Source organism: Ciona robusta, chromosome 3 (genome assembly GCF_009617815.1).
Source record: "Ciona robusta chromosome 3, ASM961781v2".
Classification (NCBI taxonomy): Eukaryota; Metazoa; Chordata; class Ascidiacea; order Phlebobranchia; family Cionidae; genus Ciona; species Ciona robusta.
This window is the reverse complement of record NC_143237.1, coordinates 7,748,819-7,773,586: the sequence shown is the minus strand read 5'-3', so window position 1 is coordinate 7,773,586 and position 24,768 is coordinate 7,748,819. Positions and strand designations below refer to the sequence as shown.

Genomic DNA, 24,768 nt, shown 5'->3' with positions numbered 1-24,768 from the left:
CAAGGATAAAGTAAGAAGTTACAAAAAAAATAGTAAGTGCGGTACTGGTTCAATAGTTTTGAATTAACAAGCAAGTTGTTTATTTATTCTCCGATTTTACATAATAGTAGCTATTAAACCAAAGCGACAGTTGAAACTTATAGGCTATATATGAACGTGCATATGCACAAAGTAATTATAAAAGTTGAACATGACGATATCTGGCATACAATCATTCGATGCTACTGATTACCAGATAAAAAAACCGCTGTTATAATTAATACACTTTAAATTAAACTAATAAAACAAAAATACTTACATTGAGTATAGAGAAGGCCAGTTTCTATATTCAAACGTTGCATGTGGAAAAGTAGGCAATCGGTTACTGCTTATATATATCTCTCCAATGCGGGGAACATCAACAAGGGCGTGAGTGTCAATGCATGCGATCTTCTGATTGTGGAGTCGAATACGTTTTACGTTGGGCAGATCACTGAAGGCTAAACGTTTCAATTCAGTCATTTCGTTGTGGCTGAGGTCTCTGAAAATTTAAAAGCTTTTTTATTGGTTTAAAAAGACGTACTTGAAACAGAGTCGGTGAATTATGTGTTTTATTGTAAAACTATTTATGGAAGAAAAAATATCAAAGTTTTTTTATATAATCAATAATTGGTTGTAAAGTAGGTTGGGATACAATGATGTTTTCGTAATCTTTTACCGTCACATTTGGTAGTAAATATAACATATATATATTCTCTGAAGAGAAGTAAAACCGACAAAGACACGATTAGGAAATATACGATATTATGTGCTAAAGGTATCCATCTTACCTCGCAGTATTATATAAAAAGGCAGAAAACCAGACAAGGAAAACGTCACTAACAACATACAGTATGAAACAAATAATTTACTCTTGTCACTTACATGTGCATTATTTCCGTCAAGTTTTTGAACAAGCAGCTACCGAAGTCAGGTATCTTGTTGTGGCCAAGCTCCCTGTGAGAAATAATTTGGGTTATATTATCTACAATTCTTTCGTATAAAACCACTCACAAGATCTTTAAATACTTCATGTCATCGAAGGTGTGTTCTTGAACGCATGAAATTTGGTTGTGGCTTAAATTTCTGAAAGAAACGACGATATAGTCTACACAAATCAAATAAAAATGGTATAACATTATTGCCCATAGTACTTACAGATGCTGAAGTGGAGACGAAGAGAAGAAGTTCATTTCTGTGCAAGAGAGTTGCTTGATTTCGTTCGCGTCGAATGATCTATATTGAAATGTCATAACATTTGAAAATAAAAAATATAACTTGGTCGTTAGGTATTTAAAGTTGTTTTTATTGGTTATAACAAATCGTTTGTACATTCAGTTGGATTAAGTTTCTATGTAACTGGTATCGTTGTCCTGCCATGCGAGGATTAAAAAGTTACACTTATTCATACTTATATAATTAGCCTGGGTGTTGGGGTAAATTGCCAAATCCAGCCAAATAAGCCTCATGTCCTCTGGGAAGGACCTCACCCAGCATATATAAAAAATAGACACAATAAAAAGGAAGAGTAAAAACTCACATGTACAGTAGCTTTGGCATGTTAATGAATGCTTCTGCAGGGATCAGTGGTCCGATCTTATTCGCACTGAGGGCACTAAAGTAATAAACATAAAATGCTAGACCTATGCAACGTGATTTTAGCATTGTCGCTATCAAAAAACTACTTATTTTTAGATTTTACCTAATAGGCTGGAAACTTGGCTTCACAGTGCATGAAGGGCAAAAAATCTGATTCGACTAGATCTCAACCTAACAGTCGTGCAAAGTAAATGCAACAAACCATATTTTACTCACAGAAAACTAATGTTGGTTCCGCTAAACAGATCACGTGGTATCCAAGATATGTCGTTTTCCACCAGATTTCTAAAATGTTACTTCTTCATTAAATCTCGTTAAAAAGGTTTATGACACTTCGCATTAGTTTCCTATTAAAAACAAGGTATGCCATTACAGCAAGTGTTCAAAGTCAAGCCAAGGTTTTCTCGCGTAATCGTCTGCAAAAAATGCGGCAAGAGACGCTGCAAAGGCACGGATAACAACCGGCAATCGGCCACAGTCTCTCGCACATTTAAAATAACATCAAAGAAAAATTAGCTAAAACTGTATATAAGTGAAGCTTTTATATACGTTCGTGGTACCGTTCGTTTATACAGTAGAGTGAAAAAGATGGAACAGCTTTTTATTTAATTTCTCCCGTCCATTTTGGTAATAAACAAATAAAATCCACATAATTATAAAACTGTATCCTAGCAACCCTCATAGGCCGTTGTTAATTGTTTACAACACAATCAACAGGTTAGTTGAACAATATGTGCTAAAGCTGTCTCGTCTTACCCCATGCTACCATATTTATAAATATATACTTGCTAAAATCATTAACTTACACGTGAGTGAGGGAATAGGGAAGCTTTATGGTTTCATATGTGTCGAAGTCGAACGAAATTTTGTTTCTGCTGAGATCTCTGGAATAAAATAAAAGTTTGTAACCAACAAAAAAATAATATTAACAATCAAACAACTTACAATCGCTCCAACACCGTGTTGCTGCTAACATCAGGAAAAACTTCGAGGTCAGAATTGTGAATTGTTCTGAAAAAAAACAAAATAAACGTTTACCATTGAAAGATAATAAAATTTGACACGTTTTATCATTAGCTTGAAAAGTCCTATACGTAGGATAGATTTTTTCCCTTAAATTGCACAATGAAAACATAAAAACTGTCTCGTTCTCGCAAATGCATAAAATATTATTAATAACGCTTACAGTCTTTCTAGGTCGGTTAGATTAGAGAAAGGACTGGAAGTAAAGTTTTTCAGCGGTACACCCAGCAGTGTAACGAACTTGACTTCATCCCGAAAATAACCAGGTCCAATCGTTGCATCCATGTAGGTCTTCCTCTTTATGAAACTAGAAAAAAATGTTTTAAAGTAAAATTTATTTTAAAAAATTAAAAAGAAAAATAATTTTTGAGTAAATGGCATCTTGTCGAAAATGTACCGGATCCTATGATGCCGTCATAGTGGCCAGACAATGATTTAACCCAATGGTAACTAATCGGTAGCTAAATTTTTAGACATATAGTAGTCCGGCGCCGCGTGGCGTATAGTGGTTAGCGCGCATGCCTGTAACCCAGAGGTTATAGGTTCAAGGCTCGACGTTGCTACTATTGTGGGCGTATGTGTCTTTGGGCAAGACACTTAACGGTAATTGCTCCAACCCAGTGGTCACAAATTACCAGCCATACATAAACAAATCACCAAAAAAATAATCACCCACGAAGTAACACACACCGTAACTCGTAAGCTGGCACGAGGTGTTAAACCCGTGTGATAGCGACTGTCGTTTTCCGGCCACGCGAAGATAAAGTGAGTTACATTCATTCATTCATTCCTTCATAGTACTGTGGGGGAAGACGGGACACCTTTAGCACATAATATCAAAATATCCTGATCGTGTTTTAAACAAATATCAACGGTCTATCGGAGTCGTGAGGATTTGGTTTTACAATTCTTTAAATGTTCTTTGTCTACTACCAAATGAAACGAGGAAAGAGAATAAAAAGGTGTCCCATCTTCCCCGACTGTACTATACAGGAAAAATACAATCCTCCACAAATTAGCATAGTCACCCGTAAAAGGGAATGCGGTTTTCTGAAATAGAACACTGTTCTAAAACGACGCTAAGCGAAGTTATATACATGGCCGCATGGATACGCAGAAATATCGGTAAATGCGGTCTGTACACGATTTGTATAACTTACATTGTGTCTCCAGTAAGTGTGGGTAATGAGCAGTTGATGTTTCGTAAGTAATCGTTACATGTACAACCCGTGCAAGCAACGTCTGTATAGTCATTGTAGTGCCTTCCGTAACCCCATTGTAGCACAGGATGAGATCCTCTCAAATTACAGTTGTAGGACCAGAACCCATAGAATCGTTCAGCTGGAGGACACGGTAATAAAAGCAATGGTCAATGATAATAGGTTTAACTTTAAGTAATACAGTTGGCCTTCTTATAAATCCTTTTGCATTATATTTACGTACTTATAATCGCTATTAAAATGCAGTCTGTACTGCTCAATGTATAGTAATGTGGAGTTATAGGTAGCCTACTATTAGAACATAATATCTCATACTTCTTAATGGTGTTTTTAACAATTAGCAATTTTTACAGTGGTGAGGATAAAAATATATAGCTCTTCAAATACTCTTTGTTTACTACCAAATGGGAGGAAAAAGAAAAATGACAACACGGACTATTTTACCCCAATCTACTACAAACACAAAACAGTCCTATTTTTAACATTTTGTAATACTTTATACGGACATGCTACTGGCTGCTTTATTACAAAGTAACTGTTTCTTACACTGGTCATAACCAAGCTGATATCTGTTGTTCCAATATTGTGCTCCAGTCCACTGGGGTTGACCAATGCGGCATTGCGACTTAACTGAAGGTACGAGAAGAAGCAGAAGTAGCGATACACAAAGCCGAATAAATACTGAGAAATTCATATTTCTTAACAACGAAAACTTAGTGGAATATCTAAAAATGCTGGTCTGAATCTCCGGCCAAAATACCGAACAAAAATCGGCACTAACTTATTACCGTTGTCCAATGTATATGACTGCCGACAATGTACGTGACGCAACCATTGTGTGCCTTGTACAGTCTTGTGTTTTAAATTAATAATTTTAACAAAACAATGTATTGTCATAGCAAATAAAAACAACAGTATTCCTATTCATACCACAGTTGTGTTACACATACTGTAGTGATTGAGTTTTGGTCACGGTGGTAACTTTAAAATGACCGAACCCCTGCCCAGAAAATAAGACTTGGCTGCGTGTTTAATAAGACTTGGCTGCGTGTTTATAAAAGCAGCAAATGTTCTGTATGTACAGACCCAAAGATTTTTTTGTGTACACGAATTTCCTAACCTCTTTTAGATATTTGGACATAGTGTATGTAAGCTGTTGCCACCTATATTAGCCGGCACAAAAAATAACCCAGTGGTCACTAATCAGACTGTCGTCTCCATATATATAAAAAGAACAGACACCTCACACGACATACGTGGTAACTAGTAAGCGGGCACGAGGTGTATGAATAAGAATATAGAAGGTATAACAACTGCCGTTGACTCACCGCAAGGACTTTAAAGTAACATTCATTTACAATTCAAACATAAGCAAATGATGATTACTAAAAAAAGATTATACGTTCGTTTTCAAACTTGCAACCGATGTATGAAGATACAGTAGGATGGGGGAAGATGGGACACTTTTTTGCTATATTTTCTCGTCCCATTTAGTAGTAAACAAAGAACATTCAAGGAAATATGAAACTATGTCCTCATGACTTTCATAGACCGCTGTTAATTGTTTAAAATACAATCAGGATATCTGGATATTATGAGCTAAAGGTGTCCCATCTTCCCCCACCCTACTGCATACTGTTTTCCAAAGTAAAAAATGAACAAATGAATGTGTAACCGAAAATATAAAAATAAAGAAATTAACCCACAATAAGTAGGCTGTCCAATAAAACATTTGTAATAAAGTCTATGCCATGCCAAAGGTAAAATATTGTGCAAATACGATTTAGTAAAATACCGTTTTTTGCCAAACGAGTCATTTTTTGCAAAATAGGTTAAACCGTTATTTTCGAAGAACACGTTTTTCATAGACAACAGTACAGCGTATTGAAATGCAGAAGTTTATTCTCATAATGCATAACGCCAAATACCATACCGTAAACTAAATCTGCAGAATTAAAACACTCTAGTTGCATTAGTAACATCTAACATAAAAGCTTCTTTAAATTAAAAGTTAAAACAAATCACAAAAAATATTTACAAGAAACGTTGAAACAATTAGGTAGGAACACATTCTTAATGGAATAAAACAACACAAAAATGATATTGCTGTGCATTGGGGTATTACTTTTTGCCTAAACCAGTGCCACTCAAAACCAGAATTAAAGATTTTCTTTTATGTTTACAAAAATTTGTGTAACCTTTTTCAGAAATTGAATCGGAAAATTTTACCAATATTATTTAAAATTTGTATATTAATAAAACGATTGCGACAAAAAAGTTTGGGAGGCACTGGCTTACATAAGATTGCTTGTATTTACACTAATGAAGGAATATGGTAGTTGTAATTACACCTAAAATCTATTAGGAAACAGGTTTGAGGTTATGCTTGCATATTAAGTTTAAATTATAAGTTAAAATTAATACAGTGGGTTAAGGCCTGAGATTAATATTGCTGAAGAATTAGTGGTAGGTTGCTGCAAACAGTAGCAAAGCGCTTCAATTAGGAAACCAATTTGGAACATATCTTAGTTGTCGAAACGGTCCAGGTGAGAAAATTTGACGTCAATTGTCGCATTTGCTGCCATTTCACGTTCACGATTCTGTTAAAATAAATATGTTTTTAGCTTAACATAAAAATATGGTTTAACAAAAAAATATTGTAAGCGGGCATGAGGTTTAAGAAACAGAAAAGCAGTGTTAATAATAATGACTGTCAATGCCCTGCCATGCATGCAAAAATAAGATACATTAATTCATACCTCCACTTTCCTGACAAATGCTCTGATGTCAACAGAAAGGTCTTCAGGGACTTCGTACGCACTGAAGTGACCACCTTGCTTCATATACGTGAAGTGAATAAGGTTGGGAAACTTATGAGCAACCCAAGTTTTGCATGCTCCTATAATTTCGTTGGGAAACCAGCAAAAACCACCTGGAACTCGAACTTTTATCCTAGGAATGACAATAATCCTAAGAATGTCTCGGCTGAATATGTTTTTCTAAATAGGTTGTCCCTGCCAGGCTTATTGTAATAATAATTGTTAATTTTTGGTCGATTTTATTGTAAAACAACGGACATTTTAACGTGTTATTTATATAGTTTGACCTTTTATTCTCCTTTTTTATACAAAGATCAATAATTATTATGATTTTATTCACTTTGTATCATTTCAATTCTGCTCTGTAAAAAGGCTTCAGAGCAGCACACTCAACTGTAAAACTGTTGGTTGAGAGTTATAGGCCTAATAATATTTTTCCCCTCGGCAAAAAGTTAAAAACTGCCTGTAACACAGTAGCTAAAGAATAGCACATCACAGATGTACCATATTTTGCCGATTTTAAACAAACAGCAAAATAAAAGATATCGTAATATTGTGAACATGAATAACAAAGCTGTATTCACATTAAATAAATCCATACAATAATATTGATTCTAAAAACCTTTTTGATCAACACGAATTATTCTAAAACTTACGGTGTCATTTCAAACATTGTTGTCCCGCCAAATGTTTCCTTGTACAAGCGCATTGTTGACGTGATATTACCCGACCACCAATATATCATAATGTTGTTAAGCAACTTGTCCTTTGTCCAATATTTATCAAGCATTCCATCCTTTGTGTCGCTGTATAAGAGTAAGAATATATTGGTTTTGATTGTGGCTGCATGGAAATGCTGTTTTTATTCTTTGTAGGTGAGGTCCTTTTAAAAAAAAATTTTTTTTTAAAGTGGTTATGATATTTTTTAAATTTGTATTCTATCTAATTGAAGAAAAAATTTACAAAATGAGGGGTCTTAACCATCAACGCTTCAAGAAGGTAACAAACATAATTGCAGCTATATACATTATATATATATATACCTTCTTGAAGCTATATATATATAATATAATATATTTTTACTACAAGCATCTATAACTTACCGAGCAGCCCTATTGGTCCATGTGGAAAACTTCTCAGCAATATAAGCTGCTAAACCAGCTGGTGAGTCAGACAAACCAAATCCTGGTGGAAAATAATGATTGGACAAGGTAATATATTAGCATTTATAATGAACATACAGAGTAATATGCTAAGACAATGGGTGAGGGTGGGGAATGGTGATATTTTAGTGATATGACCTACAACTTTGGGAATCATTAGTTTCTGGTTGTGAACATTTTCTGATAAATAAATGAACGTGTGTTTTGTTACATACACCTCGTGCCTGCTTACGAGTTACGTAACTTTGTGGTGGATTAATTTTTGGGATTTTCTTATTTTTTGTTTTGTGTATATCTCACAGTTTAGACAACTCCTTAGTGACAAGTGGGTTGGAGCAATTGGTTTTAGTGTCTTGCCCAAGGAAAAATATGTTCACAGTGGTGGACAATGAGCTCCAACACTTAACCGTTTTTTTAACTAGTACATTTTAGGGTTTAAAAAGGCTAATTTTAAAGTGCTCTGTGCAAAATTATATTAGTGCAAAATTATATTTTTTTTTCTCTGAACACAAAAAGATATTAGAAAAAATATCTACAGCTAAACAAACATTGATAAAAATTTAAAAAAAGACCTCATTTCTCACCAACTGTATCTGGTTTGGTTGCATGAAGATGGAAGTAACCAGTTTCTGTGAACAAATAAGTAAAATATTTTTTAAACGGAAGAATTGATTCTTTCTCCTGGTCGTTAAAGAGAAGTCGTGGGAAATAAGCTGCACATATTGCACGCAAGATGCCGGTTCCTTCGGGACGAGCGGACATCATTGTGGTATGGCAACCCTTCACATAGCTGGGGGACCGAATAAGACAATGATTACAGAGTGAAGAGTAGTAAACTTTATGCTGTAATATCTAAATAGTGTAGTCTTACCTGTCAGCCAATGTTTGGTGCCTATGGACGCTTATTATGTTAGAAGTCTACAGATTTTAAAATGGTAAATGAATTTAGTTTTGTACACATTTAACCGAGACTTATTTTAAAAAGACATAATAAGTTAAAAGGAAATTAAGATTTATATATGGAGTCAGAGACCCTCAAATCAGTCAAATGTGATCTAAAGGCACCAGTAAAGTTTCAATAAACCGAACAGTCAAAATAAAAATGAACATGTTTTTAACCCAAAAATAAATTAAATCTATGCATATTTACATTTTATTATTTTATATATAAATAGATATTAAGACAACAACACAGAACACAAGATGCACTACTAAAAACAACATCAAAATGAAATGCTGGTTAAAACCAAAGTACGTAACAGACAGTGTTCAGTTAATAAGTACCAAAACATATAGGGTAAATAAACCATACTGGTATAGTAAGTTCACCTTGGGTAAAGCAATGCAACTGCTATACTTATGATTGAGCCATAGTCACCACCTTGTACATAGTATTTCTTGTATCCAAGCCTGAGCATAAGTTTGTGGAAAACCCTGGCACACTCAAAAGTGTTGAATCCTGGAAAATTAGAGATAAAATAATTATTGCAATTGCTGCAACATAGGTAGTCTATATAGGTGAATTTTCATGGAAAGACATGCTCATGAACCTAAGATTTAGGCCAGAGTAACATAGTTGACCCATTACCCCAAGCCAATATGCATAATTTTAGGGGTGACTGGTACAAAATGTTACCCCAACTATTGGAACAAGGGTGAAATATGAAATCATAATGTTATAGCATATTAGTTTTAAGCCTAAAAAAATTTACACTGCTGTTAAGTGGCTATAAAAACAAACATAGCCAAGGGATATTATATTAAACACAGTAATGCCCTTTAACATTGTTACATTTTCCCCTAATCCCCCTAAAATAAAAAAAATGTGATGTTTATTCCAAGTTTAAGCACCTTCTTGTGCTGGTGGATCCGAAAATCCAAATCCTGGTATGGAAGGACACACAACATTCATTGCATCAGTTTCATTCCCACCATAACTGACAGGGTCAGTCAGCATTGGGATTATTTCAAGGAATTCAACGAATGATCCAGGCCAACCATGCGTCATAAGAACAGTTTTTGCCTGAATAGAATGTGTACAGTTAAAGGTATAAACTTAAGGTATAAAAGGTAAACCAAAGGTCGGAAAAACGAAGCACACCACATTAAAAATCCTAAAATGCTAAATTTTCTGAAGACAAAAATGCCCAATTTTTTTAATGCCGAAAATGCAAAGTTATAACTCATATGACAGTGAGCCATTTATTATTCCCGTTGTAGAAGCTTAACATGCACTTATTTTAAAATAAGCCGAGGTAAACCTAATCAGCTAACGGATACCAATTAAAACAAATGTTTTCCATTAAAAAAGTATGTTTCAATCAGGAAAGAAACTGTAACTACCATTACATAAAGTCAGCCTTATGCCTATATTAAATAAAATCATACACAAAGGCGAAAATAGTGGTAACTCTTAAGCACACAAGGATAAAAAAATAATGCAAAATATGCGACTAGGTGCGACCCGGCACCGGTCGCACAAAGGACTTAAGTGGGCTTTATGGGTGTTTGGGTATTAGGTCATATGTGGCCTAAATCCCAGGTCTTTGACTATGACCTCACCCATTAAGAATAAAAAAAATATGCCAATATTACCTCCACACCAGCTTTGGGCTTGGCATGAATAAAATGAATATCCAATCCCTCAATCCTGGTTTTGAAATGATTGAATTGATTCATCTTTTCCTCTTGCTCCTTCCAAGAGTAATCATTCCTCCAATATTTAATGAGTTCTCCCATGTATTCAGTCCGCATCCCATATCGGAAACAGCTTGTTGAGATTGAAGGAGTGGGCATTCTAAAATTTAAATGGTATTGAACTTTAAGCAAGTGTGGGGTATTGTAAAATATGTAAAATTGGGGCTTATTTAAAAACTTCTAGACTAAGTAAAGCAAACATTTTGGAAACTTCTTAAGATAGTAAGAGTAAAAACAAAATGTTTTCCAAACTGGGGTCAATTGAGCAATAGAAACTTTAAAAAATGTTTAATGTATATATATTATAGCCTATTCAATACATTTTGATTGACATTAAAATTTAGTTTTTCTGACCTTACCCCTAAAAAAGGTCTTAGAAATTTAGAAATAATTATTCCTAGTTAATCACTGTGAAACTAGACTCATGTTTTACACATCTGTTTAATTCAACTTCCTATACAGAGACTTGAATCAATGTCACATAATGCATACCTCACTGAATCAAGCCTTTTATGCAAGTCATCAATTCTTTCTTGAGGTATATCAATATTAAATGGTGTGATGGTCAAATCAACCGGTTCGTTTTCATTTTCTGACCAGTTCTTGTCCGGAAAGAAACGAGACAGCAGTTGGTAGTCCTCCTTTTTTTTCGTTTTCAATTTTATAAAGGCGAAAACAGCAACGAAAAATGCAACCACATACAGAAGCATGGCTACAGGTTATGTAATACAAAAAATTGAAAAAATGAATCTGAAAAAACATGATTTTAAAATTGGGCAGATAAAGCAATACACACAGATTCATCAAAAGCGACACTTTAAAAATGACGAAAAAAGCGTTAAAGAGAAATATTTTATTTGTGTATGGGTTTTTGTGAGAATCACTGTATAAGCTTGACATTCATTAAAGACGTCCAATCAAGTGTAATGGTGTCATCTTCAGATTGATCCTCACTGTGCTCTTCTTCTTCGTAAACAAGCTCGAATCTTCCTGGGACTTCTAAATTTGCGGGAGCTTTTTCTTGGTAAAGAATCTTAACAGTGATTTGTTTATCATTGGAAACATTTACAACTTCAGCTTCTTTGTATTCGGATACATTAGGTGTGTAATCTATGGGTGACATTTCTAGTGCTTGATATGCAATCTTATCCTTTACCCTTGGAGGCCATGATAAACTCATTAAAGTACTGTAGTCATTAACCAGAGGCTTTGCAATTGCATCTGCAGGTTTACTTTCAGTTTCCATTGCTATTTCTTTGTCATTTACATTACCACTGCATGTTAGTACAACAGACTTGTTATGGTAATATGGATACACCCTCATTGCATTTAGTTTTTCCCGGTTTTCCCAACTTTTGTTTATTAAATTCTTTTGTGAAGGTAAAACTTTATTATCAGCATTATTTTTACAACTTTGAAGAACTTTTTTTTCTTCTCCTGAATCAGGATCATCATCTGAAGAACTGGTTTCACCCTGCCTAACCACAACATTTGGTTTTAAAGCGGCTGGTATCGTTGATTTATGGGTAGCAATGATAGGCTCGTTATCACTGTCTGAGGTGCTATCATCATCACTACTACTACTAATTGGTGGTTGAGTTTTAGGGTTTAATTTCGATACAGTAAATGATGACAGGTTCGACTTTACTGCAGTTACAGACAATGTGTCTGATTCTGAATCTGAATCACTGCTTGAATCTGTGGATGGTGCTTGAACTTGTTTAGTTACAACATTATTTGATTTCGCAAGGGTTGTTTTAGGGGGTTGGGGCTTAGCATTGGGTACATCATCACTGTCTGAACTACTAGTATCCTCACTGCTGCTGCTGGTATTTTTGTTGAACAAGGATTGGGTTTTAGGTTTAGTTTTTAATACAGAAGAATAAAGGTTAAATTTTGCTGTAGGTTTTGAAAGTTTGTTTGTTTTTGAAATGTTTTTTGTTTTTTCGTCACTGGAATCTGTTGATGAAGACGAACTTTGGTTTATTTGTCTTTTAATCAGACTATGTGGTTTAAGTAGCACGCCTTCAGAATAATCACTACTTGATGACTCACTGCTTTGGACTGATGGAGTTTTAAGCTTGGATGGACGACTCTCTACAGATTTAGGAGTTGAGCCTTTTTTCTTTAATATTTTAGGTTTCTTTTTTCTCACAACTCTTTTCCGCTGCTCAACAATTTTACTCCTTTTATTCAATTTGGTTTGTTCAATCTTTTTCACTTTTTTTGAAGGTCTTTCATTGCTATCTTCACAAATACGCTTTTTGCTTTTCGTTTTTACTGCAACAACATCTGCGTTTGTATTTTGCTCGTCGTCCTTTAATGCGTGATCAATTTTTACTTGAATATCATCATCATCCCTAATCACTTCTACGTCGTCGCTTGACAGTAGCACGAAATCGTTTATCGATAAAACAAGATACCGAGGACTGGAGAAGCCAAATTTTTTCGCAATTGTATGTTCCACGTCAGAGACATAACGTGCAGCGCCTCGGTCAACCAAGAACATAAAACATTTGCATGACGGGCAAGAAGGTGGTGCAATATCGAAACGAAGCCTCACTCGGAGTTTTTTATCTTTACAACTTGCCATATTACAGATATTCTATTCCTGCAAACTTTGATCGCATGCTTAAAGCGAAGTCACCGTGAAGTGTATATGTGTTGAGAAATGGTTTGTTTGATTTGGCGCGCAACCCAGTGCTGCCTGATACCTTTCTGCGTTATTACAAACTACAACACCCCGAACGAGGGCGAGTTTTAATGTCTCCCCAGGCCCGAGAATGTGACTATTACAACATTTTCATACACTTTTTTAATCTCTTGTATAGTTAAATTGCGTTTTGTTTTAATTTTTCGATGTCTGAGATACAAACTACTACATTTTTTATACTAACTGACATGTGTCCGTACACAAACAGGTTTATATATCGACTGTGACCTGTGTAACTATACACGGGAAGATGACCGCTGTTAAGCTCATACACTCCTTTACTGATGTAAATATGGCATGTATGATTAACTGCTTTGCCCGACCAATTACTAAAAACATGCAATAGGTCAGTTAAATCTGCAGGCTTAACCAGTATACATGTATATACTCAGCGAGAGTTTCATGTAATAACAGCAAACTTTTTTCCGGAAGCTGGGTCTGCGCGCCACCGCACGATTTTTTTGGAATTTTTCATTTAGCTGTGTTACATACTCTTTAAACCTTTTAACTAACTCATACACACGCCAAACTATATATTCTGTCTGCAACGCCCCCTAAAACTTCTATTCCAAGCCACACGTAAACGTATAAATGTTGTATAATCAACAGCATAAAAAGTTAATCAACATTACAGCAGGCAAGCAGACTTGTTAAAAACACACGTGTTAGACACAACAATTAAGCAAATACCCATGGAAAAAATCTGACCCATAAGCCGAAATAACAACAGCGGAAATTTGTAACTTATAGTTGCTGTAGACTCGTCTAAAAGCTGCGTTTCTTGGTGGCGACGATTACCACGGGAAGAAGAGTTGTACGGATAAGGAAATAATACTATACGCATCATAAAACGACCAAGCGTTTTATTGTAAACAAAACCGCACGATGCATAACGCTATGTAAAAATTGTATACTTTATTAACAATATTTAGTTGTCGTTCGGCATATTTACAAGGCTAATGATATTAAAATTGAAAAAAAATCCGCACAAAAATATTGGAAAAGTGCAAAATACCGTACAGGTACATTTATGATTATAACTACACCCGTATTCTGTACAAAATCCACGGATTTTCACATTTTGTGCGAAAGTGCAGTTTATTGCCTTCCTTTAATGTTTGACTTGTCCATCCGCGCTGGTTCGTTGTTTCTTTTCTCATATTCCGTTTGCCAGTCGTTGCCAATCACTTCTCTAAGCCTTTGATCAATCTGTGACGTATGTAAACTATGACGTAACAGGCTCAAAATTTGGGAGATTCATTTTGTCGCTACGCTGAAAATAAAGTTATAGGACCCCACATATTACCTGGTCCATCCCATCTGAAACCTCCTCGTAACACAGGCGGCAGGTTGACAGTGCTCTTCTAATCATGTAATCCGCATCGTTATCGTTCGACACGATGTGAATTTTAGTCTGAAACGCGACGTATCGCAGCATAAAACAAAAAAACACAAAGTACAAAACCGTAATACGTATCGCAGCATAAAGTAAACAAAATTATAAAACTGTAGAACCTCCTTAGTTGATAAAGTCCTTATACCGAAAAAAGTAGCCTTTATGTTCCTAACACAGGTGCGCCAAAGCGTTTAATTACCTGCAAAAATGTCTCGAATCCTCCAGTCATTTTTTAATTTCTTTTGGCTCGATCGTTGCCACGGCTCATTCGACTGTGGGGATATAGCTACACCCCTTCAGTTATATTAAACCGTATGTTGATTCGGTAGTTTGTAATTTCATACCCCCGCTTTGTGTGGTCTGAAACGAAAGTACCTATCGACTTATATAACTGAACTAATTTAAAAACGCTTTGTGTTCCTTTACACGCGCACAACAATGTTGTTTTGCTTCGCATGAGAAAAGGGTATTGAATTCCAAGTCGGCATTGATGAATACTACATAAAAAACGTCGTGGCAAAATATGACAGAGCCAATTATGCACTCGTCATAAAATCGATATAGAAGAAATTGTTATTATGATTGAGATTAATTTTAAAATCAAGTTTAGCTAATTCTCAATGCGACATGACGAAACTTTGCCCAATAAAAATGTGGCCATAGTTCTGGAAAGAGAAAATACTATTATGCGTGTTTCAAACATCCAACCATTGAAAACAACTTTGCCTTTGTACTGGTCAGCATTGAGTTGAAACGTAGCTTCAGTGTTTTTACTAAAACAGGATATTTCGTCAAGCCCGTTTTGGTCAAATACCACAAATAACGTCAGCAGTAAACGGGTTTAACATTTTATTGGTGAGTCACAATAGTCATATACACCATATTATGCACTGACGCCAAACATATGCTAGTATTTCAGATAGATCACACCTATGCGACCTGTTGAAAAGTACGCGAATGGCCAGTACTTTGGTGTGAATTTTCAAACGTTTGCAAGGACAATTTAAAAGCTCGAATGATGCAATAATGGGAATTAAAAATATTTTAGAACTTTAAAACGTAGCAGTTGTACGTAATATACACTCAGTAAAAATGTGTTTTTGCAGAAGTGTATAGCTCTCTCGAAAAATAACGCTAGAGTTTGATTGAAGTTGTTATTTGTAAAGTGATCAGCGATAGGAAGAGTACAGCATACAGACATTAATAATTCATTAAGTGACGTCAGTATGAATAAACCAAGTCATGATAAGTGATGTAAAAATGTAGTTACCGCCGTTTACAAGATTAAAGTGGTTAATTTTGGAGCGGTTTCAAGAAACTTGCGATGTTTTTTGTCAACGTTTTGTTTTTGTGGTGCCCATACTGAACTGTTTGTTCAACACGGCAAGTTTTTTGAGATTTAAATTTCGATAGTTTTGATAAGAATATATTTTGATGGTAAAATCACGGTATTTTCAAGGTTGAGTATAGGACCTTCCGAATAACACGTCAGTGCTGGTGTATTTACGTACGTCATGTGTATGCAACAAAGTTAAAGAATATAAAGGGAAGTCTCCATTGTATTTTCCACTATGCAGCTGAAAGCAGCAGTGCAGTGCGATTTTACATTGAAGTACAGTTGTGGCAGAACAGGCTTGCAAAACCTATTACCAATTAAAAGGTCTGATTTGCATGTTTCCTAAACAATAGGCGTCCTGGGTTCAAATTCCTTGTTTTTATTTGTATTTTCTGTGAGTCAGAACTTCCATATATACGTGTATTGACTGTACGGGAGCATTGATTGTTTATTATAACGTCTACCTGTATATAGGAATATCACACAGTGCGCAGTTTACATGTTTGTCTACCAGTCAAGATCAAGCCCAGAGATATCAGGCATTGGGACCAGGTAAAAGTCTGGTATCGATTTTATATTGCTTTGTTATGAATTTAGGGTTTTTTTATAGCAGCTTTCAAAACGTCAATCCAGCGAAAGCAGGTATTCCTAGCCCGGTAAACAAACAGGAAGAAAGTATAAAAACGAGTTTCTGTATGGGCGTTTTATTATGCGAATATAAGACAGATCTAACTGCTTTAGTTGCGTGGATGAACTTGGAAGTCGTTATAAACAAGCTATGTGTTTTATAGTATAAAGTACAGATGCCTTTTCCTACAGATCATGTTTAACTAAAAGGTAATAAGGCTGCAACACGTTGGAGTATATTGGTGTAAATAAGAATGTAAAACTGTTGCAATAATTCTGTGTAAAGGGAAAATGAACACTACCGCCATCTTGCCAGGAGCTGCAAATAGCACACAGACAGTATTTAACCGGTTAGAAGCTTGTCTGCTGACAGTTTCATGTGAACATGACGATCTGAGTATATCTGCTGTTATCGTGGCTTTCGCCGTACTGGCACTCTTGGAAAACTGCGCTTTAGCTGCTGCAATCTTAACATGGAAGCTCGGACATGCTTGCAAGATGTTTTGGTTTCTGTGGCATCTTTCCGTAGCAGACGGAATGCTAGCAGTGACTTTTGTGTTTTTTCACACGATGGTAATCTTGTCGTGCCCCAACCATTTCAGGTGTAGTTGAAATACATTAGGTTGGGGAAGATGGGACACCTTTTAACTCTATTTTCTCGTCTCATTTAGTAATAAAAAAAAGAACATTCAAAGAATCATAATACTATATATTCTCACGAGTCACGACTCCAATAGACCGTTGTAAATTGTTTAAAACACGATCGGGATATTTACATACTATATGTGCTAAAGGTGTCCTATCTTCCCCCATACTACTATATAAATACCCTAACATTAAAGGTTAATTTAATAACTTTATATTTCTTTTCAGCTGCCAAAGTAACAGCTCCGTACAGTCCACGGTGGTTTTCGTCATGTTCTTCGCTAACATTTTATCTTCACACTTATTCGTGCTGGCTGCGACACTGGATAGATTTATTGCCATCAAACATCCATTACGCTACTCCGAACTTATGACAAGCCGAAGAGTGAGAATCGTATCTTTGATAATCTGGGTTGTATCTTTCCTGATACCGATCGGTGGCGGTTTAGGTTTAAATTTTGGAAACAGCTCGATCGCTTACTCGGTGACCACATTAACAGCGGCCGTCATATCTCTAACAGCAGCAGTAGTTGTCATCGCACTTAATATTTGGATGGTCAAGTTCGCTATTTCGATAATTATGTCAAGTAAGTATGTATCTAACATTTTGGTATAGTATACTGTGGGTTAAGATGGGATACCGTAGGCAGCTAAAAACCTATATTTCCTCATCGTGATTTTAACAATTAACAACGCGCTTATAGAAACGCGGGGCTACGGGTATATTGTACATATAAATATATATATACATGCAAATATTTTTTTACTATTAAATGGGAAGGGAAAGGAGAATACGAATGTCTCATATTACCCTATATGTTCCATTTTACCCTATATAGAGAGAGTAAAAACCGAGTTTGGCCGCCAACATTTACGCGTTTATGGTAAAAAATGGTTGTACAGTAGGATGGGGAAAGGTGGGACACTTTTTAACTCTCTTTTCGCGTCCCATTTGGTAGTAAACAAAGAATATTCAAAGAATTATAAAACTATATCCTCACGACTTCCATAGACCGTTGTTAATTGTTTAAAACACGATCAGGACATTTGGATATTAAGTGCTAAAGGTGTCCCATCTCCCCCCACCCTACTATATATATTATGTTTCTGTAAGCTGTTTCTAACATATTAGCATTTATGGCAAAATCAGTCTGAGAAACAATATCTCCTTTCAAACAGTGCAAACTCCGCCACCTTCGACACAACACCAGCCATCCAGACCCAGCATCGTACCAAACATCGGTATTATTAATGAAAGCTTGAAACCTGCCACAACCCTTGCCTTGTTCGTTGTTTCCTTCATTGTGAGTTGCGCACCATGGTCGGTGGCGTTAATCGTATGCGAAGAGGTAACTTTAAACGTTTGGTATTTTCGACACTTCTGTTATAAAAACAATGCCATTTGGAAAATTGGTATTTTTAACACTTGTATTATAGAAACCTTGTCCTTTGGAAAATTTCAGCATATATATGTTTTTGGTAAATTTTGTTTTGAGAGAACGCTTTTCGTAGTAAAACTAGGATATTCTTACTGCGTATTTTCAATGTGCAATATTTTACAATGTGTGATGAATGCTTGCTTTTTCAGGTAAAGAAATGTACAATCAAGCAACACCAAGACTACACATTGGTGTTGGTTCTATTCCACGCCATAGTCATTCCTTTTATATATGGATTCCGGGTAGAAGAAATTCGACACAGAGTGATCATTTTCTGGAAGAGGGTGTTCGATCGAGCGCCTCACCCGGCAGGTGTTTATAGATAGTCTTTGTCGGAAGGTGGCGCCAAAGGTTGAGTGACGATTTTCGATAAAAGGCTCAATAGGTGTCAGGTTTTCGATGCAGAGTGTAACTCCTATTCGACATGCAAGGTTTTCGTTGCACTGTGAGGATAAAGTTCGTTGGTGGCTTGTATTTTAAATACGATCATTCGTCGCTGATATTTTGTTCCACTTTATCGCTTGTTTGTGTGAATAAAACTGCTTTATCAATTTTCTGGCTCTCTTGTATTAGGTAATTAATGATTATACCACGTCACAGAACAACAGGTGAATGAGTTATTTTATGTTTCTAAAATTTGCAGTTAATTTCCATACTCGTTGCTGTAGTGTAAGTAAAAACACACGCCGTACCGATCGTTTATCGGAATAATGGCGAGCCAAATTAGCAGCGCTGAAAACAGGGCAGACGAGAAAGCGGACAAATAAGAGCCGGCAAACACACCAGCGTTCTCACTAAAAGGATGGGGATGGTGTACGAAGTGGCAGGTTTCTTGCAATTCATCATTCTCGAAGACGTTGCTGCAAAGGAAGGCGTTTGACGCGAAACAGGAAAGCAACCCTTAGCCAATTTCCTCAGAGAGACAGATCTTGCTGTTACGAGAGCGGCGCAGCGCATGTTATGGCGACCGTGTGAAACGTAAGTGCTGAACGGCGTAAGACTGAAACCACAGCATTTGCATCTTGCGTGGATATATGCATACTGCTTTTCCTGTAACAGCATACGGGTTAACTGAATACTTTGGTCGTTCGAATTCAACCCGAGTCATGGTTGCGGGTAATTGATAAACGAGATATATACCCACACTGTCTTTCGACCTCCGTTTACCAACCACATAGTTTATTCCGCTTGCATGAAAAATCATTATATATTTACGGTTATAAATAGTTGGTCGACCGAACGAACCGATCTGTTGTAGCAATTTCCCCAACTTTACCCGGATTCGCAAAGTGCAACAGATTGTTTCTTTCCATTCATAGAAAAACTCAGTCTTTCGCTTAGTGCCGCGGATACAGTCTGGAATAAGCACAGTATGTGTGTTGCTGTGGCCCACATTACAAACCGCGAAAATATGTTCTATTTAAATACAATCAGTTATCGTTTATTTCTAAATCTCCAACCCAGTGCTTTTACATATTTTACTCGATGCCGCATATAGTATAATGTTTAGGCCAATTTCCAAATCACTATGCATGCGAGTGATGCAACCTACACGTTCAGATTATAGATTTTATATGTGAGGGTAACGAATTAAAATTCGCTTTAAAATGTTTAATACATAACTTTACGTTAACATAAAAGTTCTGACCTTTCAAATATGGTAAATTTCTTGTTTTTTATTAAAGTAACTTTTAGAGTTTTTTTTATGATTGTTTTATTTCACATGTGTTCTGTTTCCGGGTACAAACACACACACAAAGTATCACACACGGTGGATTGATGCGACATGGTAAAAAAGTAAACAGTGAATTTGAATTGCATAGAAAAAATCTCTTTGGTACCGATGGCTGGAAAAATTTACGAAATACGTTGGAAAAAAACTAGATTGCCGATTTTGTTTATAAAACTGTGACTACTGGACGAAAAATGTACAAGGCAGGGGTGTAATGTGAGTATAAAAAAACCTCGTTGGTATAACAGAGTACACGCTAATGATTGACCATAAGGCACAGTATAATTCAAAATACAAGGAACTTTATCTCGGAGCGTAGAAATATATCTGCAGCAGTATGAAGAAGATAGGGCGCTAATACGAAACTATACAGTGGCAAAAATCCGCTGCAAGATTAAGGCGTTTTGGTAGCAACAAGTATAGTAGGGCGGGGGGAGACGGGAAACCTGTGGCACATCATATATCAATATACTGATCGTGTTTTAAACAATTAACAACGGTATATTGGAGTTGTAAGAAAACGGTTTTATAATTCTTTGAATAATCTTTGAAAAAGGTTTCCCATCTTTCCCCACCTTACTATAAATTATCACTATCAGTCTAGGGTCAACTGAGTTCTTGTAGCTGACAGAAACAGCTGTTAGAGCTCCAAACATGATAGTACAAAGCGAAAACGGATGTGTTATAATCATGAACGACACAAGGGGGGTTCTTAGATAACTTTAAAACAGCGATTTTTAAACTTTATCCATTGGCGTACCGTTTTTAGTTTCATGTTGTGTTTTCGTACCAGGTTTAGAAAAATAGAGTACAGTGTTATGCTCCACAATATTTACTGTAATTTTGTTTCAAAATTACGGAACCTAAAGTTGGTCATGTTTGCACCACAAGTGGTGGCGTACTGCAGCTTCTGATACACCGCTGTTTTGACGTGAACTGAAACCATGTATCATGCGGGAAATTCGAAATCGTGAGTAGGCTTTGCCGCGCGTGATGTTTTGGGACGCAGAATGTGGTCGCGGACCAACGCAGTACCAGGGAAGTGCTGTTGCGCACTACCTTACAGCGCACACGCGAAGCTAAGGGCATCAGAATTGGCCTTAACGCTCGGATTTAGTCGACTGGGGAAGTGTTGAAAGGGAACGAAGTGATGTGAGTGCAGCTAGAAGGGGGGAGTTGAGAGTCGCTTTCCTAGAGTTACTGTTGTTATTGTTGCTGTTACTGTTGTAAAGGTTAAACGGGTATTGCGGGGTAACGGCGTTACCAGCAAGATTAGCATTTCCAAGTTCGAGTTTGTGTTTTGGCGTGGCAGTGGTCGGGTGAGAAAGAACGAGTGAAGCAAAGCCCTGGGAGTCGCTACTGTATGAAGAATTTTGCGGCGATCGTACACCGGGGGATGTTTTGCCCTCAATATTAGGACAGTAGTTCTGCGGGCTTGGGACGAATGAACCGAAACCACTCATTCTTAGAAGGCTGCAGTTTGTAGTGGTTGTGTTTGTGGCCGTCAGAGGCGTCCATACAGTTTGCGAGGGAGCAGTTAACACGATTTTCGACACTATGTCACTTTTGGTGTCGTTTAGGTTTTCTCTGACCGAATCAAACACCGCCTCGTCGCTCAACGGCGACATTTTTGAGTAATTTTCTAAAGATTCAGTTTCCCTGTTGTAAAACTCCATGTCAGGAACCAAATGCGATACTTCAGTCTTTGGCACTGAACTTACACCGCCCTGCACGATGATAGATACTTTAACAAAACAATCTTAACAAACTGACCTAAACTGCTGCAAAACGTCATAACACAAAATTACCTCTAACCATATTACACAATGCACATTGAGTATGCAGTCATTTTAAACAGTTATACTTTTTGTTTTTAATTAAAAATTCAAAACCGCTCTGTTTAAATTCATCAGCAAAATAAAACACAACACAAACTTATTGTATTTTTTAGTCAATGCATCTAAAAATAATTAGTTTGGGTGTAAGCTTGCTTGTCGGACATTTTTTGTATATTTTTTTTATCATATTTTGTTTTAAATCATCAAATAAATTTAGTCATTCTAACCTGAGAGTTGCAGTCCAGAAATGGGAAAATCATTGAATCGTTCCTGGTAGGGGTAGAATGGTGTTTACGCATGTCAAAGTTATGTGGCATCGAACCGTAACAATCTTGCCTGAAAGAAAAATTTTAAATTATAATATTTATTGTTTACTGTTAATTTGAAAATTGCTATTTATATATTTTGATCATAGGGATGCGCACGCATGTGAAAATCACCCCAAATTTTGAAACATGGGTGACACTAAAATTATAGGTTTTTTAGCCCCCTAGTTTAAAAGTATACTGTATTGTGTATTCGACACAATACTGAGTGAAACTCCCAATGCCACAAATGTAACTGCATTTTACTAATGTCCCCCCAGATATTTATAAAATCGTATTTTATTTTAAATTTATTAATTCTAATTTTTCATTTAGTAGTTTGCGTTCAAGACACTTCTTATGCTTAAATGTAAATTCTGAATGAGGAAGTAGGTTGCATAAACTATAGTGTCAGTTTTTCATAGAGCAAAGAAGAGAATGAGACAAGTACAGACCACCAACCTGCTATCGAAGTTTGAAACATGATCGGCCAACTGGGAAAAACTTCCGCATTTCTTGCCACCGTGCTGCTCCCACACATTTTGCCTGCAACACACAAATTTTCAATATACACAAACAAATTTTACAAAAATACAAAAACAAGCTTTAGGACCAGTTCTAAACAAATAGGAAATGAAGATGAAAATGACAGAACTTACTTCTTGTTTTGTGGAGAGCGGTCACGCTGCCTGCGATTTTTAAACCAATTCGAAACTTGTAATATGCTGAGGCCTGTGTCTTCTGCAAGGTGACGTTTATCATCAGGGGTAGGGTACTTGTTCTTCTTGTAACATTCCTTCAGGGCGAGACGTGACTTTTCCTTGAAGCAATACACCATCTCTTCCCCGTCCCATATCGTGCGTGGCAGGGAAAATTTTCGCCGGATCCTGTATTTGTCTACCGCGCCCAATGGCCGTCCGCGCGCTTTCTCTGCCTCGGCGTAATGAGCACTATACCACAAGTTCTGTAAAAGCTGAAAAAAATGGAGGTTTTATCTGGAATTTGATTTAACTGGAAAACATTCTCTTGATTTCAACAAATTACCTTTACATCATAAAATAGATGAAACTAAAAAAATAACCAGAAAAATTAAAAAAGTCAAACGATCAAAAAAATCAAATTTTTAACAGTTTTTGGATCAAGTAAAATAAAATTCACAAGACTAAACCAACATTGTTGATATGTGGTATCACTAGTCAAGCTCGAAAATAGTTTTCATAAGATATAACATTGAATAACTTACTTTATGGTTTGAAGGCGAAAACGTGTGGCTTTCCAAAAGTTGATACAGGTCAGTGAATTTTCTTTGTTTGAATGCAACAAGAGCTCTTGCCTTTAACATATTTTCATTCGCTCCATACAACAAATGCTTTGGGAGGGTAACAAGAAAAGAAGAAAGACAATCTATTTGCCGTCTTTGAAGTAAGTCTTGGCATATACAGGATACCTAAAATGAAACACATGAAAATATTATTATTTTTTTTATAACCAAGCTGGCACAGCGAGGTTATTATGTGAACTTACGGCACAATAAAGGCCTAATTTGGAAAAAAAGCTTAATCAAGTCAACTGTAGGCATATATACCAGATTAAACATTGTTAATTTGTTAACGTAAGACTAACATTTTTTTTGGAATACAATTTTCCATTATATATATATATAATTGATATTAATGGGTAATAGGTCAAGGTTTCTCCATGGCAGATTTGTTTATCAAAGTTGTAGCTTGTAGGTATTTTGATAAAAACAGTATTTTTTCCATCCGGTAGTTACAGAGTTAAATAAGCTTTCACAAGAATCCAGGGTTTTCTATCAGTTACAGCATGTAATTTTATATTTAAACAACTTACTTGATCAAGAGTAAACGCAGAGGATTCTAAATTGGAAGTTACAGTGCATTCTGATTGGCTACGTGCTGAAATCTCATTTTGAAAGTTCTCCAGCATCAAAAGGCTATTATTGTTGCTCATGTTTCGTGAGTAGACTTGTCCTCTGTCCGATGTTTCCAGTAAATCTCCACTGCTCTCAGCTCTACTGCAGTGAGGGTTTAAACTGCTATGAGCAACTACATTGTTGCTGTACATTTCGCATGAGATATCGCCACCATTTGAAATAGGGAACTCGAATGGTTGGTTTTGCACAGCATGATTGGGATGAGAGGACTTTGCTAATGTTGTCATGTTTATAGCATTTGCAG

General features: G+C 36.1%; 4 protein-coding genes across 5 annotated transcripts in view; 1 reads left to right on the top strand and 3 right to left on the bottom strand.

Annotated features, from left to right (window-relative positions):
• The window catches only part of LOC149738794 (uncharacterized), a 32,207-nt gene extending 29,267 nt beyond the window's left edge, over window positions 1-2,940 (bottom strand). The window contains exons 1-9 of the mRNA XM_089873700.1: window positions 2,804-2,940; window positions 2,563-2,628; window positions 2,424-2,501; window positions 1,834-1,902; window positions 1,559-1,633; window positions 1,177-1,254; window positions 1,033-1,104; window positions 904-975; window positions 299-520 (exon numbers count right to left, since the gene is read on the bottom strand). Of these exons, the coding sequence (XP_089729826.1) occupies window positions 299-520; window positions 904-975; window positions 1,033-1,104; window positions 1,177-1,254; window positions 1,559-1,633; window positions 1,834-1,902; window positions 2,424-2,501; window positions 2,563-2,628; window positions 2,804-2,925 (854 nt within the window). The 5' untranslated portion in view covers window positions 2,926-2,940. The remainder of the gene's footprint in view (window positions 1-298; window positions 521-903; window positions 976-1,032; window positions 1,105-1,176; window positions 1,255-1,558; window positions 1,634-1,833; window positions 1,903-2,423; window positions 2,502-2,562; window positions 2,629-2,803) is intronic.
• A 2,804-nt stretch (window positions 2,941-5,744) lies between these two features.
• LOC149738793 (epoxide hydrolase 1-like) lies at window positions 5,745-11,249 on the bottom strand. The gene is made up of 9 exons (XM_089874068.1): window positions 11,032-11,249; window positions 10,438-10,639; window positions 9,694-9,865; window positions 9,172-9,301; window positions 8,427-8,632; window positions 7,783-7,864; window positions 7,336-7,485; window positions 6,620-6,812; window positions 5,745-6,460 (listed from the first exon to the last, which is right to left on the bottom strand). Exons 1-9 carry the CDS (start codon window positions 11,247-11,249, stop codon window positions 6,386-6,388), a joined length of 1,428 nt encoding a protein of 475 aa, XP_089730194.1. The 3' UTR covers window positions 5,745-6,385.
• Window positions 11,250-11,288: 39 nt separating this feature from the next.
• LOC149738791 (uncharacterized) lies at window positions 11,289-24,755 on the bottom strand. 2 transcript variants are annotated; one of them, XM_089874062.1, is made up of 8 exons: window positions 24,422-24,755; window positions 23,814-24,017; window positions 23,230-23,543; window positions 23,033-23,116; window positions 22,493-22,601; window positions 14,848-22,154; window positions 14,559-14,666; window positions 14,148-14,461 (listed from the first exon to the last, which is right to left on the bottom strand). In XM_089874062.1, exons 1-6 carry the CDS (start codon window positions 24,749-24,751, stop codon window positions 21,528-21,530), a joined length of 1,668 nt encoding a protein of 555 aa, XP_089730188.1. In that variant the 5' UTR covers window positions 24,752-24,755; the 3' UTR covers window positions 14,148-14,461; window positions 14,559-14,666; window positions 14,848-21,527. The 2 variants fall into 2 exon arrangements, with proteins under 2 accessions (XP_089730187.1, XP_089730188.1); XM_089874061.1 differs by lacking the exons at window positions 22,493-22,601; window positions 23,033-23,116; window positions 23,230-23,543; window positions 23,814-24,017; window positions 24,422-24,755 and having other exon boundaries at window positions 11,289-14,461; window positions 14,848-15,006.
• LOC149738792 (melanocyte-stimulating hormone receptor-like) lies at window positions 16,903-19,246 on the top strand. The gene is made up of 4 exons (XM_089874088.1): window positions 16,903-17,213; window positions 17,485-17,843; window positions 18,436-18,605; window positions 18,845-19,246. The coding sequence occupies exons 1-4, from the start codon at window positions 16,903-16,905 to the stop codon at window positions 19,019-19,021; spliced, it is 1,017 nt and encodes a 338-aa protein (XP_089730214.1). The 3' UTR covers window positions 19,022-19,246.
• Window positions 24,756-24,768: the final 13 nt, after the last annotated feature.